The sequence below is a fragment of the Cariama cristata genome, unplaced genomic scaffold (assembly GCF_000690535.1).
Source record: "Cariama cristata isolate BGI_N322 unplaced genomic scaffold, ASM69053v1 scaffold1365, whole genome shotgun sequence".
Classification (NCBI taxonomy): Eukaryota; Metazoa; Chordata; class Aves; order Cariamiformes; family Cariamidae; genus Cariama; species Cariama cristata.
In genome coordinates, this window is record NW_009618037.1 from 54,923 (window position 1) to 73,344 (window position 18,422).

At 36.2% G+C, this 18,422-nt stretch overlaps 1 protein-coding gene across 5 annotated transcripts in view; it reads left to right on the plus strand.

The window, feature by feature from the left end:
• Nucleotides 1-9,980, plus strand: part of SPECC1L (sperm antigen with calponin homology and coiled-coil domains 1-like) — a 50,192-nt gene extending 40,212 nt beyond the window's left edge. For 4 of the 5 annotated variants that reach the window (XM_009700702.1, XM_009700699.1, XM_009700698.1 and 1 more), the window contains exons 13-15: nt 6,133-6,249; nt 7,175-7,234; nt 9,418-9,980. In XM_009700702.1, coding sequence (XP_009699004.1) covers nt 6,133-6,249; nt 7,175-7,234; nt 9,418-9,507 — 267 coding nt within the window. In that variant the 3' untranslated portion in view covers nt 9,508-9,980. The remainder of the gene's footprint in view (nt 1-6,132; nt 6,250-7,174; nt 7,235-9,417) is intronic. The other variant, XM_009700701.1, reaches the window with a different exon arrangement.
• The last annotated feature ends 8,442 nt before the right edge of the window (nt 9,981-18,422 follow it).

Sequence of the window (18,422 nt, forward strand, 5' to 3'; positions counted from 1 at the left end):
GAGGCAGTAGTTGGGACTGCTGTTAAATCTGTTCCAGAAATACTTTTACATTCTCACCTTACTGCCAGAATTACTGATAGCCTCAGCTTTAATCCATGATTTCAGAACTAGTGAATCCTGATTCGATGGAGTGTGGATCACAGTTATTTTGTAGTTTACCTTTCTAATTTTTTTAATGGATACTCTTTTCTTTTGTATGTGTATGTGTCTTTAAAAGCTTTTAAAAACTTTTTAATAGTAATTTTCTGCCATGGGAAGAAGCCTGCCAAGGTCTGTTCACTTAAACCTCAAATCTTGTTTTAATGGTTTAATATATTATAGTACAGAATCATATTAATGCTTTTGCTTTCTCAGCCCACTTATTTCATTAACTAATACAACAGAGACATAGACACATGTTTTTATTTTCTCCATGTTCTAACTCATTTGTGAGTCAAACTGAGTTAGGATGTGGGAACCTCTCCTCCTTGTGCAGAGCAAGGGATGGAGAAATAGCTGCTATGCAGTTATGCCCCTCAGCTCAAATTGTAATATACGTAGTTCAGGGAGATTGAAGACAGCTGTGGATAAGTCTGCTGAAGAGACAGTTAAAATTACTTTGTTCTTAGTTTGTAACTAGAAGTTGGAAACAATGTTTTCTATAGTTGGGGGATTTTTTGCGTTTGTGGGGTTTTTTTAGCTGTGAAGCTTTGGGAATGTGGGGAGCAAGTTGAATTACTGGGTTATAATAGTTAATAACTGTTTCTTGCTTTTTAAAAAAAAGGTATTTTCACCGACTATAGAAGACTCTCAGTTAATTTAGAATTATTGCAAAAAGCAATAGGAGACAAAGGTTGGACTGGATGATCCCAGAGGTCTCTTGCAACCAAATCAATTCTGTGATTCAAAATTAGCACCACAATGGTTAGAAACACTTTAAAATTGTGAATTCTAGAAAAGTCATAGGTTGGGAGAGACCTTAGATTGATGTTATGCAGAGCCCTGCTAAGCAGTCTAGAATGTTTCTAGTGAGGGGTAGTCCTCCACTTCTTTGGACAACGTATTCCAGTGCTTAATTATTTCATGGTGAAGACTTTTTTTTTCTTCTATCCAGACAGAATTTCCCTGGATAGAAATTGTGCCTGTTGCATCTTGCCCTGTCACCATGTGTCCTTGTGAAGAAAGTACTTCCATCTTCTGTATAACTGCCTTTTAGGCATGGGAAGACTCTGATTACATCTCTCCTGAATTTTCTTTAGGCTGAATAAACCAAATTCCTTCAGCCTTTCTTCACCTGTCAAATTCTCTAACCATCTAATCATCTTGGTAACTCTCTGCTGGACCCATTTTTATTCTTCAATGACTATTTTGAACTGGGAGGACCAAAGCTCTATACAGTATTCCAGGCACAGACTGACAAGGGCCCAGTAGGGTCTAAGAATCCCATCCCTCAATCTGCTGGCGATTCTTGGTGATACAGCTCAGGGTACAGTTGGCCTTCTTTACTGCAAGGGTGCACTTCTGATTCATGTTCAATTCCAGTTCACTTACTGTTTAACCGCTATTGTATTTCACCCTAAGCGGATGGATTGTTTTGTTCCTGTTATATTTCAACCTTGTTTCAGGAAAAATCTTCTTACTCTTTTTTTTCTATGTGAGTGCAAGGGAATAATTATTTTGTGGTGACTGCTCCTACTCTACACTTTGCAGTTTAATAGGAGCTTGAGTCATGCTTGAAATGGGTTTTGGTTGTGGATCCACCAGGGTGTTCCCCTACTATCGTTTTTTCCCCTCTTTGTCGTGGCTGTAGAATGGACTATAGAATTTGGTCTGTCTGATTATGTAAAATGTTATATTCTTGTGCTCTGTCTCTGGAAAAGTCTTACAAATTTTTAACTCTGTTTTTTCTCGTTGGAAAGTGTCTTCCAGAGATCTTTTTTACAACAGCAGCCTGTTGCTTAACTCCTTTTGTTAGAGTTGCCTTCTTTTAAAAAAAATCTCTCCCAAATAATAGAGGTGACTTCACTTCCATCCTAAGTATTAAACATTAATAGACAAGGACTGATAAATCTCCTTCTAGTTCACCTATCTCTAGAAAGGCTTATTCCTCATTTGACAATTTATCTGAAAGTATGTCCTTATTTGCTTTAATACTTTGTGGTTTGAAATGGCTTGAAGAAAAATTCCAGATTAGATTCCAGCAAAATTCTCTTAATAGAGCCAATTACTTAATAAGAGCAGTAACAAAGAAGAAATTATGTCAGAGATTTTAGGCTGATGTTCTGTTTACCGTCAATTCTTTGAGAAATAAGAGCTTAATGCAAGATTGATTTCATTATACTGACCAAGTTTTTTCAAAAAACCACAAGTAGTTAAAAGCATTTGGGAAATAAAATTGTGCAGTATTTAAATGTGCCAGTCATGTGCTCAAAGCCCTACATTAAAAATTAAATTTTCAGTTTAAAGGACAATCTGTCCAGTTTCTAGATTTGTTTTTTAGTGTCTGAGCAATATTGTACATTTTTAGTCTGAGAGGTAATAATAATTCATAATGCTCAGAGCAATTGGAAACAGAAACCAGTCCCTTTTAATTGTTTCCTTCCGTTGTATTTAACTCGGCTTCTCTGGATACATTAAGATTCTTAGATGATGGGTTTGTTTTCTGCTTGTTGTCTTAATAATAAAAGCTGGACTCTACAAGAAGATTTAGAAAAATAGGGTATTCCAAGTTCTTTTTGAGAACCAACAAAACTTGTAGGTGAACTTTTTTTTTAAGTGGCCCTTTGTTCCAATGTTTATATTCAAAATTCATCATTCTATGGATGCTACTAATATTTAAAGTGAAATTTTTAGTTTATACAACTATAAAGTTTAAGGGAAGATGAATTTCTCTTGTTTCAGTTTCATTTATCATTTTCAACACGACTTTATCCTGGTTTTCTTGCTCATATGTTGGGGTGAGGGAATATACTTATAAAACTATGAAAAATGTCTCTAGATTTTGGACATGAGCACTCCTCCTGGTTTTTAAATCATGTGAGGAGTTCTGTCTTCAGCTCCAGTTGTTCTATAGGTCTGTTTTCTGGTGCATCCAGACTGTTTTGGTACCTTGCAATTTCTTTCTTCCTATATTCTGAGCACAAGTCTTCCTTCTTCATCCACAGGGTCAAACCTCAGGTGTAGGTTCTGATGATCTCATACACATCACTGCGGCATCCTATTTTCTAATTTTGATGCGTGTGTTCATGCCTGTTGATGTCCATCCTGACTGTTGCAAAGATCACTATTCCAGCTCATTGCTGTAACAGTATTGCATTGCTTCTCCTTTCTCTGTGCTCCCTCATTTCCAATATAAGCTATTGTTCTCGCTGTGAAGGCTGTGTACCCTTCCATCCCTCTTTCAGTACTGAGATCTCATCTGTGCTTCAGTGATGCTGGTGTTTAGACTCAAACTCTTAAATTTTCAAATAAATATTGCTGTGCTTCCTCTGAAATGTACGAAGCAACCTGGAAGAGAAAATAGACATTGTAAGCTCTGTGAGACAAGGTACTATTGAACTTTACTTTATTTGTACAGTGACTGGTGACTGGCTCTAATGGACTCCTGGTCTATGGTAAATAGAGTATATTCTGCAGTAATACCAATTCAACAGGTACTTTTTAGAACTATATACAGCATTAAGTCACTAGATTGCAAATTGGGGTGTTAGAAACCGTTAATCAGATTCAGCAGTGCTTCAGCATTCCTCCTTACTTTAATAAGGAATGTCATATCTATCTTTGTAGTCATGAGACTTAAAAATTTGCTAACACTCTTCAGTAGCTTTAACTAGTATGATTTTATTTTTTTTTTAATAGTTTGGCTCAATGCATGCATGTATGTCTGAGCAGATCTGTGACAATGCCAATGTACATCTTTCTCCTCCCCTTCCCACATCACTTGGCCATCCTGGGGAAGGAGGGAGAACATTTCAGCCAGGGGGTGAAAACCAGGACTGCGTTTTTCTCCCTCAGTAGATTGTGTAGCAAAGGAAATATGATCATTCACACTTCATTTTTATAACCAGCTTGCCACAGATGACTGTGACAAGAAAAAGCCCCTCTCCTTACCTTTATCCATCTTGTTGATACAGATGTGATCCGAGGCGTTACTGGTTACAGGGTAGGGGGAAAGAACTTTTCAAAAAGTAATTTTGTAAACAGACACAAGTAGGAATTTATTGGCTTTAGCAATCTGATATTTTTTCCCTTTTTTCCTTAAAGCCTTGTACTGTGTGTTGCATTTGTTTGCCTAATTTAAGTAACATTGAAAAAGTTTTAACTAAGCATTAATTTAAATCCAATTTCCTGTCTCTCTTGAGGGGAAAGGAGGGAAAGCTTCATTTTTATTTTATTTTTTTTCCTTTTGCTTTTAAATTTTCCCACCCCTGTGGCTTGAGGAAGCTGTGTGAAGAACATGTTCCCACAGACTGGGGGTCTCCAACAATGACATTTCCGTTTGCAGGCAGGCAGCAGGACGGCAGGCGAGGCTCAGACCAGTGCCTTGGGCATTGTGAGCCTGAGCACGTACGCTGACGTCACCAGAGTTTGAACCTGCATTTGGTGGACTTTGTATAAAAAGTGCTAAAGCTGAGCAGGAAATGGAGATTTCCCTCACATTCTTCTAGAAATTGCCTTTAGTTTTGTTTTTTTCCTCTGTTGGAGGGGATTGCAGTTGTTTTCCGTTTGTAATCTAAATCATTGGTTTGACAAGAAATATAGCTGCCTTCGTTCTCAGCCTACATGGCAGAGTCAGTAACACTGATTCTGCATTAAGAATGACAAGTTTTAGTGTCTTGTCAAAGACAGGTGATGACTATTAAATTGCTGTCATGTAAAATCACAGAATCGGTTTGGTTGGAAGAGACCTCTGGGATCACAGAGGCCAACCTTTGCCCTAACACCACCATGTCAGCTAGACCATGGCACTAAGTGCCACGTCCAGTCTTTTCTGGACATGACTTTTGTAATTGTGTAATGTTGACTTGTGTAATTGTGTTTCTGCAGATCTGTGACTGGAGATTATAGTTCCTGCTACATTAAAATTTTAAAAACTAAGTAGGGGAGCTGGTTAGCTTCTGCTTAAGCCCAGTTAAGTGAGTTAGATATTAAAGCATATTTGTATTTCTCCATAGAGGTCTAAAAGGTAAACTGTGGGTTGTTGCTGCTGGTTGTTTCTTAATTAAAGTTTAAACTGACTGCTATCCACTTAGCCTCTTTACCATTGTTTGACTGCTAACAGCCCAGTATACAGTAATTTAAAAGGTCACTGAGGCATCTTGTTCATAACTCTTTTGGACTGGGCTGACTCTTTTTACAATGATATACACAGTCTCAGGAGATGTGTTTACCAGTGCCCCTGGGTTTCTTACTGGCACTAAAAGATCAAGAGTGCAAGACTGCAGTTTTCAATTTCCGTTTGAATCCCAAATATAATGATTCCCTGCCACTGTCAGTGTTAAATCTGTTGAAACATCTTTATTTCCAAATGAAACTTAATTTTTGTTTGTGATCTTGTTCTCATAAGTTTTTGTATAGAAATGGTTTGTGTAGCAGAGAAAATACTTGTCCTTATCAATTAGAAATTTTGTCTGGATATTAATGCAGTAGAAGCAGAAAGGTAAAACCTTACATTAACAGATACTAGCATGTTGTCTGTTTCAGGGATTTTAGGTATACATGTCTGACTCATTTGCTTTTCTATCTTGGCATGTACAGTTGTACCAAATCTATTCTCTTACCCTGTCTAGCCCAACATTTTACACCTTTCAACACACACACACACCCCCCCCACACTCACCCTTTTAAACTTTCTGGGGGAGGGGGAGCTTAATACTACTTGGAATTAATATATAACATAACTGACTTTCTTACCACTAAATTTTTTTGTTGTTCTCTGTAGTACTGCGTTTTTGTTTCTTACCACAGAACTTTAGTATTAGGCTGTTCACTTTCTCTGCTGATTTCTTCAAAGGTATTAAAAAAAAAAATCCAACCACCATGCAACAAACAAACAAAAACCCACCAACACAAAAAACCCACAAGTATTGGTGCATTGGTAGAACTAGTACTTGTTAGATTTTATTATAATATTGTGGTTTTTTTCTATTCAAGAATATCGACATAACAAACTTCAGCAGTAGCTGGAATGATGGCTTGGCTTTCTGTGCAGTCCTCCATACTTACCTCCCAGCCCATATTCCCTATCAAGAGCTAAACAGCCAGGACAAGGTAAGACATTAAAAATCCCATTGCTGGGACTGTGAGTCTATATCATTAATATGAGTTAATTAAGAAGAATGAACATATTTGAGTTCTAAAAAACCGAATATTACTAGGTATCATAATTGAAACACTTCAAACTACCTTGCTGCTATTCTTATTATAACCTTTTAATATTATGAGATCATTGGGTTAAACAGAATTTTGGAACAGATATAAGAAAAAAAAAATAACAGAAGTTCATAGATTTAACTCAGGCATTGTATTTATTTGTATTCCCAAACAGTTGGGAAGTGTTCTCATTTCTGGTTTTGGAAGCAAGGAGTGTTTAAGCTTAAAGATTTTAAATCCATCAAATTTGTATCTTGACATGTTTTGTTCATCTCTTTCAATATCACAAGGATGTTGTTTCATCCTACTTTCTCATGCTGATATGTGACTGTGATACTCTTCTCAAGTTATATGTATCAAATAAAGGTAAACTAGAAGATTTCAAGACTACAGACTCATCTGTATGTATTCTAGTGTGCTACAGTTAATACCTACCAGTGTGTTATCTAGAGATGTATTATTAATGATAATACATCCTAAAAAAAAATAAGAATATTTCATTAACACATGAATAGATTTTGGTCTTTATTTATGCTTTTAAAAGAATAATCTATTCTGTAGCATTTTATAACTCAGTCATTCTTCACTGACAATGATTTTTCAGCGTTATCTTTGAATGAGGAATTAATAAAAAATTTCCATAAATTTTTGGATGATATTAGGACATGTTCATTCCTGTGGCTCTTTTTAAATCACTATGGTCAAATTATAGACCTCATTTCAAGCAAAAGTAGCAGCATTACTATAAGCATTCTTAACACCACTTTATTATGTTTGAAGTAGTATTTCTTTGATTTCTAACATGTTTTTATATCTCATGCAGAGAAGAAATTTCACTTTGGCTTTTCAGGCAGCTGAAAGTGTTGGAATCAAATCTACTCTGGTAAGTTTTAAATGCATACTGAATGAATTATGACCCATTTATAAAAATAAAATTATTCTATTTTGTACTTTTGAAAGATTTTGATGCTTTGTACTTAAAAATAGCAGCAGATGGGTTCAGCTAGAGGTTATTGCCCCTGTATCATACCTGACTGAAAAACATGAAAGATACTTCCTACCTCAGTGGCTTTGTTTAATAAACCCACTGTCATCAACAACTTAAGCTTATATATTTTTTGCATTAAATAGTGACTGAGATAGAGATTTGTAGTCCAGCAGCTGCAGCGATGGCAACAGCATGATAGCCTGTAGCAGATAAACTCTTAAACTGTAAAAGGAAGATTCACCAAAACTCATCTCTTAATATTATAAGAAATAATAATAGAGGCAGTGGATTTGTTTGAAAATAATTTGAGAAACACTTACGTGATACAATCTTTAAGAATTCATTAATTTTCTCCTGTCTCTGCCCTACTTTCAAATTATTTAGGTTTTTTGAAATTCTGGAGGTACAAATCAAGCTATGTAATTTGTTCTTTTGCTCAGTGTAATATGAGAGTCAAGATTTACCTCTTAAGTTTAGACTTTTAATTTATCATCTTTGTAAATAGCTGTAAGTTTTTTTTTCAATTATTGTTTATAATAAGCTTTTTAATACAAGTTTTAGCTTAAAAAATTAGTTTTCAATAGTATAGTATTTACTGGAAAAGGAAGATTTCTGAAGGTATGGAATTGGGAGTATCTCAAGCACTTGTGAATAGTTACAAAAATTCAGCTAGAATTGCCAGTATCAGAAATGATACTTAAGTGATATTTCTGTAGCCTAAATTCTAACAAAGCTGCCATAGTTAGCAACTAATAATACAACAAAGTCAGACGTTTTTAAAAATAACACTTTCCTTGGTCCTTATCAGCACTTTTACCCCCGCCCCCAGCATTGTATTTGCTGACAATGGCAGTGCAACTGTTGGGCTTTCCTACTTCGACTTTGTCAGTGTTTTGAAACATGGAAGTTTCTTACCGAGTGCTGATGTAAGAACGAGATTGTGAAAAATAGCTGCAGTAATTATTACATAATTCAGCTTTAGTCTAAATGGTTACTATCTATCCTTTCTTTTTGTAATATACTTAATTACAGATACTATAAAAAGGCAAATTGAATGGAATGAAGTCTTCTAAGTGTGAATTGTATCCTTCTTAAGGATTTAGTATTTATTTACATACCTACATATGCAGTGTGTACGATGTGTATGTTAGTGGATTTTTTCCTTGTCCATATTACATGGGTGGAGGGTGAAAAAGGGTGTGAAAACTACTGTATGTAAATAGTGGTAATGTAAGGGAAGTTATTTGTTCTCTGAACAAGAAAGTGTTCAACTATTTTCATGTGGAAAATTTAAAAATTACCTTGTCTTTTTTGAGTTCTGGAGGTTCCTGGACCCAAAGTTTACAAAATAGACCCTTACAGTAAAGAGAAATTATTAGCAACTACATCACTTTGTTTTCCTTTGTACATGTGCTGAAAAGGGTAGATCAGGCTTTGTTTACCCTGCTTATTCACTGCCAATCCGGTATACTGTTACTACGAAACACGTGTGAACTGGCCTATGAGTTAGGCACGAACTGATCGCTTTGTGTCTTGGATAGACCCAAATTGGTAGTAAACTTCCCTCTTCCTTGCCTCTTTACTCAAAAATAGGTATAAAGTAATCTAAAGTTCAGTAGTCTACTGTAAAATGGGATTTGGTTCTTTATTGGTGCTTGACTCTTACCCTGATATGAATTTTGAACTTTAGCTTCAATTAATATCTGGGCCTTGATTCTGTGACTCACAGTTCCTAGGTAGATTGTATTGAATTGCGAGGCTGGTGTAGGGGTATGTGAACACTAAAGTCTTGACTTCTGTTTACTAATTGTAATAAGTGGGGGACAACTCAAGCATGTACAGCATTAGACATTTCAATCTTAAATCAACAAAATAACTGTCTATAGGTATGCTATTCATAGCTGTTTACATTTTGTAAGTAATACAAAGATATATGGAAGAAAACAGAGCTTTCTTCATCGATGCTTTATGTTGTGGAAACTTTGCAGATTTACCATTCCCAGGAATTTGTAAAAACACGACCACATTACTTACAAAGTTATCATTCCTGATTTTGACCAATCTGTTTTCTGTGACAGGACATCAATGAAATGGTGCGAACTGAGCGTCCAGACTGGCAGAATGTCATGCTGTATGTTACAGCAATTTACAAATACTTTGAAACCTGAAACCTAATTATTCAACAGATCAATGGGATAGAACCAACATGAGCTACCAGATGGAAATCTTACTGAAATACTACTCCCCATTTCACTGAAAACTGGCATCATTTGAGTCCCTTCAAACTTCAGTGACACTATCCTGGATTGCCTCGAATTGCTTCAGCTACCAAGCCTGGAAACAACTGTTTAAAAGCAAGAGCTTGTTGCCACAGTGCTTGGAATAACCCAAGTTATTAAGCTATTCAGATTAATTATGTAGCCTTAAAGAGTGTGGACTACTTATGTGCTACCTTTCCAGCCAGACTTCCTGAAGCTTTCTTTCCTAGGAGAGTGAGTTGAATGGATCCTCTAGCATATAGGAGACTGAATGTACAGATAAAGCTTTGAGAAGGAAAAGGACAACATGGCATCATATTACTGAACTTTCTGTAGCATCCTGTTACCACAGAGTCTGAGTATTCTACCCACAGCATATGGCACTGCAGTACAGTAGAGTTCTTAATGGTAATTTAGTTACTGCCTTTACAGCTATTTTCCCTACTTTAAAATGTGCACAATATTCTAGGAAAACAAGCTTTTGTTCCATAATGACAAATTGAGTCGAAAAGCACTCTCGATACCTCGAAAAATTTGGCACAGAAGAACTCTTCGTTCTAAAGCTTCATTATAAGCCTACCTCTGTCACAGTGATGTGGCTTCCAACTTTATCTTACGGATTGTAAAGTCTAGCACATACAGCTCCTGGTTTTCAGGGTACGCTATACTTTGAGGAATCTGTTCAAACTCCCTGTGCTTCCATTATAACAGAAATGAATCAATAATCAACCCTTGTATGGCTTGTTCTTTCCCCTCTTCCTCCTTTGCCTGTATAGCATGCACAGCTACCCCAGGCTTTACTCTACAGCAATACAAGCATCCATCATGGATTTCTGTGGTAGAATTTTGGAACTGGGATAGCATTTCCTCTGCAAAGAAGGTATTTTCCAGAAGATGTAATAATGAAGTAGTTTGTCTCAAACTCCAGCTTCGCCATGTTTTCTGTGTGTTTTTCATTGATCTTGCACATCCTCATCTGACTGACAGAGGTGAGACATTTTTGTCAAGAACTATGGAGGAACTGATGTAATGTGTATACACCTAGTAGTCTTGAATATTGCGTGGAAATGACTCGCTGTCACAGGGAAGGAATTGAGAAACTTTAGTCTGCTCAACTTCTGTTTTCCTAAAATGTACCTGAATTCATGTAACAGCTCTTGGGCAAAAGAGTTCAAGTAAGTGCCTTAGTGATCATTGAATTGATACATCCTGGCACTTCAGGGCCTTGTGCAGAATGTTAATGGCTCAGAACAATTTCATATATCCATTTGTCATAAGCTATTTGTTGTAATCTTGTTTGTCAAATCAAGGGAAGGCTTCATTCTGTCATTGCTTCTGCCTCTTACTTTTCTGAATACTTGTCAGCAGTTAAGCCACAGTTGAACATCTCATTAATATTAAGCAGAAGCCTGCTTTAGAAGTGAGTTCTGTAACAACTGCTATTTATAAGCACATGCTTTTTCAACACAGTAACCCTGTTATAAAGAAAATGAATCTGCCATTCCTATGGTGCTCTTATGACTGTTAAGGACAGTTTGAATGTCATAGATGTTAACCCAGTGAATGCAACTCTGCTTGGCATCTGTGAAACTTCATCTTGGTATAAAAGCACAGATTTAACTCAAAATTAATGCCAAATCCAAACACCTATCACCTGAAGAACATAGCCCATGTGAAGAGTAATAATTCAGCATGTCTCTAGGAGCTAGCATTGTATAAAAATATGCACTTACACTGATACGTGCCTGTGAGGATTATGAAAATTTGCAAAATAACTACTTAAGCCATGCTGAGGGCCTTTGGAGAAGTTTTCAGAGCAGCAGTGTCTCATACATTCTTACAGTTCTTCAGAACCCTAGAAGTAGCTAGATACCCTCAGATTATTAATTGGTGCATTTGAAGAGCCAACATAATCTAAAGACAATTCGTGCAAGAGAGGCTTCAAGTGAAAAACCTTCATTAACAGATTCTAAATAAAAGTCTGAAATACAATTTCCTCTCCGGTATATTTCTTCAAAAAATTTTGTTCATTTCTTCAAATAAGTTTCAATAAGAATAGTCTTATTGGAAATACACATTATTGCTGTCTTACATTCCATCTCTTACTACTAAATTCCAGATTTTGGCAATTTGTGTTTAAAAACACTTCTATTCATCCTCTGAACAGACATCCTTATCTATGATTGTCTTATTCATTGCCTTAGATTTTAAGAAAATATTTTTCTAATGAAAAGGATGGCATTTCTTGGTCTAAATTTACTCATGACCTGTTTTGTTAAGGTAATTTGAGCTTTAAGCTGATTTTTTTTTTTTTTCTATCCAATGGTCAACTTCATTTACCTGGAATGTTGTATTAGTCCTTAACTGAAATAACACTAATAGTATAACCATTTGTGAAAGGGGAAATCACATTTTCCATATACTTTCTGTTAAAAAGATGAGCCGCTAGTTTTCAGAGAGAGAGAAAAGTTATTAGTAATTATAAAAATGATCTTGTTTTGAACTTCAGAGCTCTGTAAACTACTTGGTGTGATCTGTCTGATAAACCTCTGCTGAATTCATACCTGTAAAGGAATATTGGCCTTCATGAAGAGGGGTTTTTTAAATAATGATATACCTGAGCCTTTACATATAAGATGCTGCACAGCTGTCCAAGTGGAAGTAATGAAGCAATGGAAGATCTAAAACAAACATAATGCCCTGCTGCACTCTGCAACATGTTTTCTCTGAAGGTTCAAGCTGCATTCGGTTTTTCAAGAGGAAGAATAGCTGTAGCCCTTCTGGATGTGCATGATACTGTTCTGTTTGGTTCCTACTCATAGTTAAACCTGAAACAGCCTGTTTATTTGTGCATATAAAGTGCAAGTTTACGCTGGTTTACTTTCTTTTTAATCCAGAAAATATTTCTGAATGTACTAAAAAAAGGACAAATATTTTTATCATCAATTTATATTATTGCATTTTAATATGTGCCTTGCAAATGCCTGTGCTGTAGTATGTCAGGGTTACTCATTGCCAGCTGTAGGGGTAGGGTGGGCAACAAAATGGAGCTGTCAAACATCTTGATGCAGATACAGCGATATGATCTTCTGGATCCTGTTTACTGAAACAGTTCCATAGATAAGAGAGATCAGTTTAGAACCAGTGTATTTGCTTTGACTAGTTGTCATCATGGTGCAAGATCATTAGCAATGAACTGAATGAACATTTGTGGGTTTGGTTTCTTTGGTAAAAGAAGAGGAGATGGGAGGAAAAATTTAATTTTGGTTGTTCAGGAAAATTCTGTCAGAGAGGCTTTGATGTGGAGTATCTAACAATAACAGAAGTGAGGTGACTTCAGAATGGATTACACTTGATTTGGTTTTCAGTTGGTTTTGTGTGATCCAGTTTGATTTGGTTGTCTATTTAAATAGAAATACTAATTTAGTATCTCTGATGTGAGTCTCTGGCCCTCACAAAGAGCTCTCATTCTCATGCCTCTGAAAAATTGTTAGTGAAATTTTCCCTTTTAAAATTGTGTTTGTGGATAGATTTTCCAGAATATAGTATTTTAATTACAGCATATTCTGATTTAAAAGATAAATTTTTGTCTGTTTTGCATAAAACATATTGTTCAAGTTACGTGTAGGATTTCTGAAAATTTTTTGTCTCCAATTTTGTAAAATATTTCCACTGTTAGTGTTTTTCTGTAAAAGCCATCATCATGCTTTAGGGGCCCCTTAATTTGCCAGAGCTAAATGAACTTGACTTTAACATACTGGTGTAAACGCATATGAATATCACTGGCAGCAGACATACTCTGGCTTTTACACGCATAAGGAGAAATTGATTTGGCCCTTGCTCTGATGATGCAGTACACTGGTTTAAACTGCTGAGGATATCCTTAAGAATTTTGTAACTGTGACAAAAAATTCTGATTGCTATCTCATTTCTGTTAATGATCTCAGCGTTAAGTTCTTACCTATTTTTTCAGTTCCCTGATTCAACACTTCAGACATTTGGATTCTGTTGCATCTTTTGCATCACCAAAAAGTTACTTTTGCTCAATTCTCTCCATTTCTCTACAGTTGGCCCAGGATACAAATTTTATTATAGCCTAGTTTTAAACAAGATTATTTGGGAAGCTGGAGATATGGGGAAATTCTGGGTGTTTTTCTTACTTTCTGTGTTCTGCTTGTGACTGGTTTGGGAACGCTGTCTGGTTTTCAGGTGATATGTGACAATATCTTCCAAAGCTGCCGCCTCTGGATGGCTGGTGTGAAGCTATGCATAGGCTAACGTTAAGCCTTTAAAACTGTGTTCGTGTGACTTACGCGGTGACTTTACTTCTTATTTGCCTCTTGCAACTGATACAGTCACAGCTTAACTGCAGGCTGCATCAAGCAGGAGCTATTAAAGGGCAGAATACTTCTGGGAAGGAATCCAGTTGTACACCTTTACACTATTTTTTGCCTATTGTGAGTAATACTCTTTCTGAGGTGGCCTAAGGAAGAGGGGTTTAAAATAGTGTTCATGTACAGACTGATTTAACTGTATGGTTTGTTTGTGGTTCATCCCTTGACTTAGTAAATATTTATTTCTGTTTTATTTTTATGTTCTGCCAAGCTCTATTTCTGCAATTCCTTTCTTTAAGATAGCTTTAGTGTATGAATACTCAGTAATATTAGCCAGTTTGAGAAATTATTTGGTGAGAAGTGGTATTAAAGTGTAGTGGTCATCCACGAGTTCTGGACATGCCACCATGCCTTCCCAAGTTAGTGTGTGTTGATTGGCAAAACATGTGCGAGCTGCTTAACTCTCCGAAGACTTCCATATCTCCCATATAGCCTACATCACCCCAGGGTGTCCATCAGGTGTTCTTGCCCCCAAATTATCAACTCCTTAGATGAGTTAAGTGTTCACAGGCATCTCTTAATATATTTAATTGTCCCTATTTAGAAAGGTATCTCTAATAGTGTTTCTGCTTTCAAAAGAGAGTGGCTGGACGGGTTTTAAATTACTGTCTGGCTTGCTGAGCATTCGCAGTCCTTCGTTCATCTAAGCTTTTTCTGTTGTATTCCCTGATTTCAGTATCAGTGTTGTAGTACACTTTGTAATTGTCAAAGCCAAGATGTTATGCATCTGGAATATATAGCAAGTATGCTTTTGATAATTAATGCTAAATAACTTAAAAGATCAAAGTTTGTAGAGTTCTGATTTCTGTTAGGATGTTGATACGAGTGTCTTTTTTTTTCCTTATGTATTTGTGCTTGCCAGTTTTTGGGATGCAACACCCTTGAACTCAGTTTGACAAGCCACTATCCTAGCCTCCTTAAATTAATTCATTCTGTGATAATAGAATTATTTCTTCACACTGAAACTTCAGTCAAACCAATGAATACCAGATGACTTCCTTCCAATTGACATTAGCTTTTACTTGGAATATTCCTTACCCTTAGGCCACCCTCTGCCACAGAGTTGCACATAAAGTTCCAGTCGGTTCCAGCAGGACTTGTGGATCCAAAATGCTAGGGTAAACTTTTGGCAGAATATTGCGGCAGCCTGATGCAATTAAGCTGGTTTTATTTTAATCCCCTATTTTCAGGGGATTTCAGTTTAGCCAAAATCACTTACTCAAAGCTGAAATGTGGCACATTTGTACTCCACTGGGAAGTATGCTTCTGTTTAATAATATTTTTATGAGATTGTATTTATGGAAATGGAAAGAAAAATGTCATGAAGCTAGTTTTGTTGCACTTTTCTAAGGCTTTTGTATTTCGCATAGGGTTCTAGAATATGAACAAGTTTGGGGAAGTCAAGGCTTAAAACCTGCTCTGCCCCAGCATATCAATGTATTACATGCATTTTCATTCTAGTGATATATGTGTTATTTTAATTGCATGTAACTGGTGTATTTATATGGTAGTTAGGAAGCCCAGCGGACATTTCTTGCTGCAGAGGAGCCATTGGCAGTCCTGGTTCCACAGTTCATGAACTGACTTGTTTTGACAGTGGACTGCATTTGCAATAATGGAATAGCCAATTTTCGTTTCTGAACTCTATTTCAACAAATGGGCAGAAAGAGTCTTTTTTTTTTAGTTCCATTGTTGAAATTTCTCTGGAGGCTTTTACTGGTTTCCAATTATTGCGTATGTTCAATTAGGATGATTACTTGGGAATCAGTTCAGTAAAGAGGGCATAACTACACACAACATACTCAAGTAATTAATCCTTGTAACTTACAACATTTCAGTTTGTTAGAAACTTTTGTCTTACGTGTATTGTAAGGTCAATTTTACTATTTTAAAGTAGCACTTTTATACATATCTGAAGGTTTTTCTTGAACAGAAATGTTTTTTCTATATGTTATCTAATGGGAAGAAAGTATAACACTACTAAACAAAGCATAGACTAGTTAGCCTCCAGACTGTAAGTTCACTTTAGGTCAGTAATGATCAAGAGTTGTTCAATGTGTATGAAATAAATCAGTGATCCCATTGGACAACTCTCCAGATCAAAGTCAGAAGGGCATTAATTGGTACCCTCCAGCTCTTGGATGAGGGTGCTTTCAGTTCAGGTGTGAGGCAGAATTGACAGAACAGTGTGATGAATTTTGGACTTTATGAAAGAATAGAGTTTTATTGATGTCAGTCTAACTTCACAGCACTATATTGGATAAGGACTAACCTTGTTTGAGATGACACTGCAGCCAGTAATAGTATCTCCTAAATAGCTAATTTTAAGCTCATTTTCTGTGGCCTTTAAAGATGATGTAAAAAACCAGTGACTCTTAAAAGCTTTTCTCATCCATCTAGCTTTTCTGATTTGTATTGGTTTCATACTCCCTTGAAACACAGCTGTTAGATTGACCTGACAGTACATGTATGGGTTTAGTAGTTCTTGTTCTAGACAACAAGCACTTTTCTTTTTTCCAGAACACTTTTAAATGGTTTACACCCACACATTGACATATATGAACATTTTACCTATAGAGAGAGGTTTTGCATAAATGTATATATGTGCATATACACACACATATACACATGTGTGTATACATATATGTACACCTGCAGGTTCTTAATAAAACCGAACTTGTTTCAAGAAGTGCTTGTGTCTTGAATACTTAAGGTGGTGTATTAGTGTATATACTTAAAAGGTAAGGAGGAAAAAGACATTTTGTTTGCTTGCGGTTAGAGCTGAGAAACACAGGTTTGAGGAAAATTTGGAAGTACGTTCAAATTGTATTTCACCCTGTTTCTGGTTTGAAAGGCACAAGCTGTTGGAACTTAAAAGGTCAGCAAGCATATTTTGGAGGACCAATATGCTTTTAGTTTGCAAGGACCACTAAAGATCTGGGCATTTGCTTTCTCCATAATGTATTCTGTATAAGTATTTAGTACGTATGCGTTCAATTTGCCAATGTTGCCATGTTTTCTTCTTAATTATTCATGGAATAAAGATTGCAAATAGCGAAATGTGTGTTTATGTTTTCTTGAGTGAAACTGCTACAAAAGGGAGTATTTTAATGCTATTTCTGGCACCGTGGTTTTTCAGGAGCAAATGTTAGAGGAAGTAGTTTGCAGAGGTTTATACGCAATGGATGAGAAGTGCGTGCAAATGATTTGCATGCAGATAACTTCATGATTTTTGAAAGTCATGTCTCTCTTGGTATACAAGCATACTTTGCGGTATTTACCTCCAACGTGTTTTAAATAAGATGATGAATACCCTAGATAAGAGGGACATATTTAAGGCATCTGCTTAGCCTGTATTGTACTAGTCTTTAATATGAGGAACAGAGAATGGAATTGCAGAGAATATGTTCAATCTAGGCAAATTCTGTAATGCATAGCAGGATTAGAATTGTTAAAATGTTACTTAACCCAAGCCAAGTAAAGCAACGCATGGGTGTGTTCTTGCTCCCTGTCTCTCTCTCAAGGAGTTGGACTGGGGAGGGATTGGGGACTTACTCTGAACTGTTCTAGAGATTATTTAAAGCAGATGCCTAAAAATAAAATTTCCAGGTGAAAATAAAGACTAGAACACCTTAAATCTGATGTGGTCTCAATCATCCTGGATGGTAACTGTTTTCAAATGCTGGTTTAGAACCTTAATTTCAAGTGCTCTAGCATAAATTGGGTTCAGAGGTTTGGATTGAGCTCCTATTTATTGCAAATGTTGTTCTTAAATGCACAGACTAGTATAGGTATTTTAATTCTACGTATTTGTTACATAATTTTTTTGAGATTGTGTGGTGTTTTCTGACTGTTCGGCAATCCAGAAAAGTCTTTCTCTCAGTAGTGTTGTTCTCCAAGAAAATGCCTCACTTCTCCTTTCTTGAGGTGAAATATTCTCCCTGAATTTGAATGGTGTAAGAAAACTCTTCTTTGCTCTCCAAATGGATGGATATTCTGGTTTTAAGCATAGATTTCAGTTTTCATACTTCTTTTAAAAAGAAATGTTTAAAAGTGTAGTGTAGTAAACTCATGTCAGAAAATAGATGATGTTCTTTTCTGTAGCATTGTAGAAGTGACTTGCAGTTGGCAATCTGAAGGTCAAAACAGAAGCAGTGAGCCAGACACAGGCCAGGCCTGAGGTATGCTAAAACAGTAGTGTCTGCACGAGTGGTAGAGCTTCAACTTTTTCCCATATCCACTGAAATAATATTCCCTAATCGAAGGTTCTTTTCATGGGTTGTCTTCCAAGCTGTCACTGGAGAATTTTGTTAAAAATGTGAAGTTGAATATAATAAAATCAGTTAAATAATTTTGAAGGTCTTACTGTAATGAAAACCTGCAGCTATATGGAATAGTAAAATAAAAACCTCAGAAGCAGCAGCAATATAA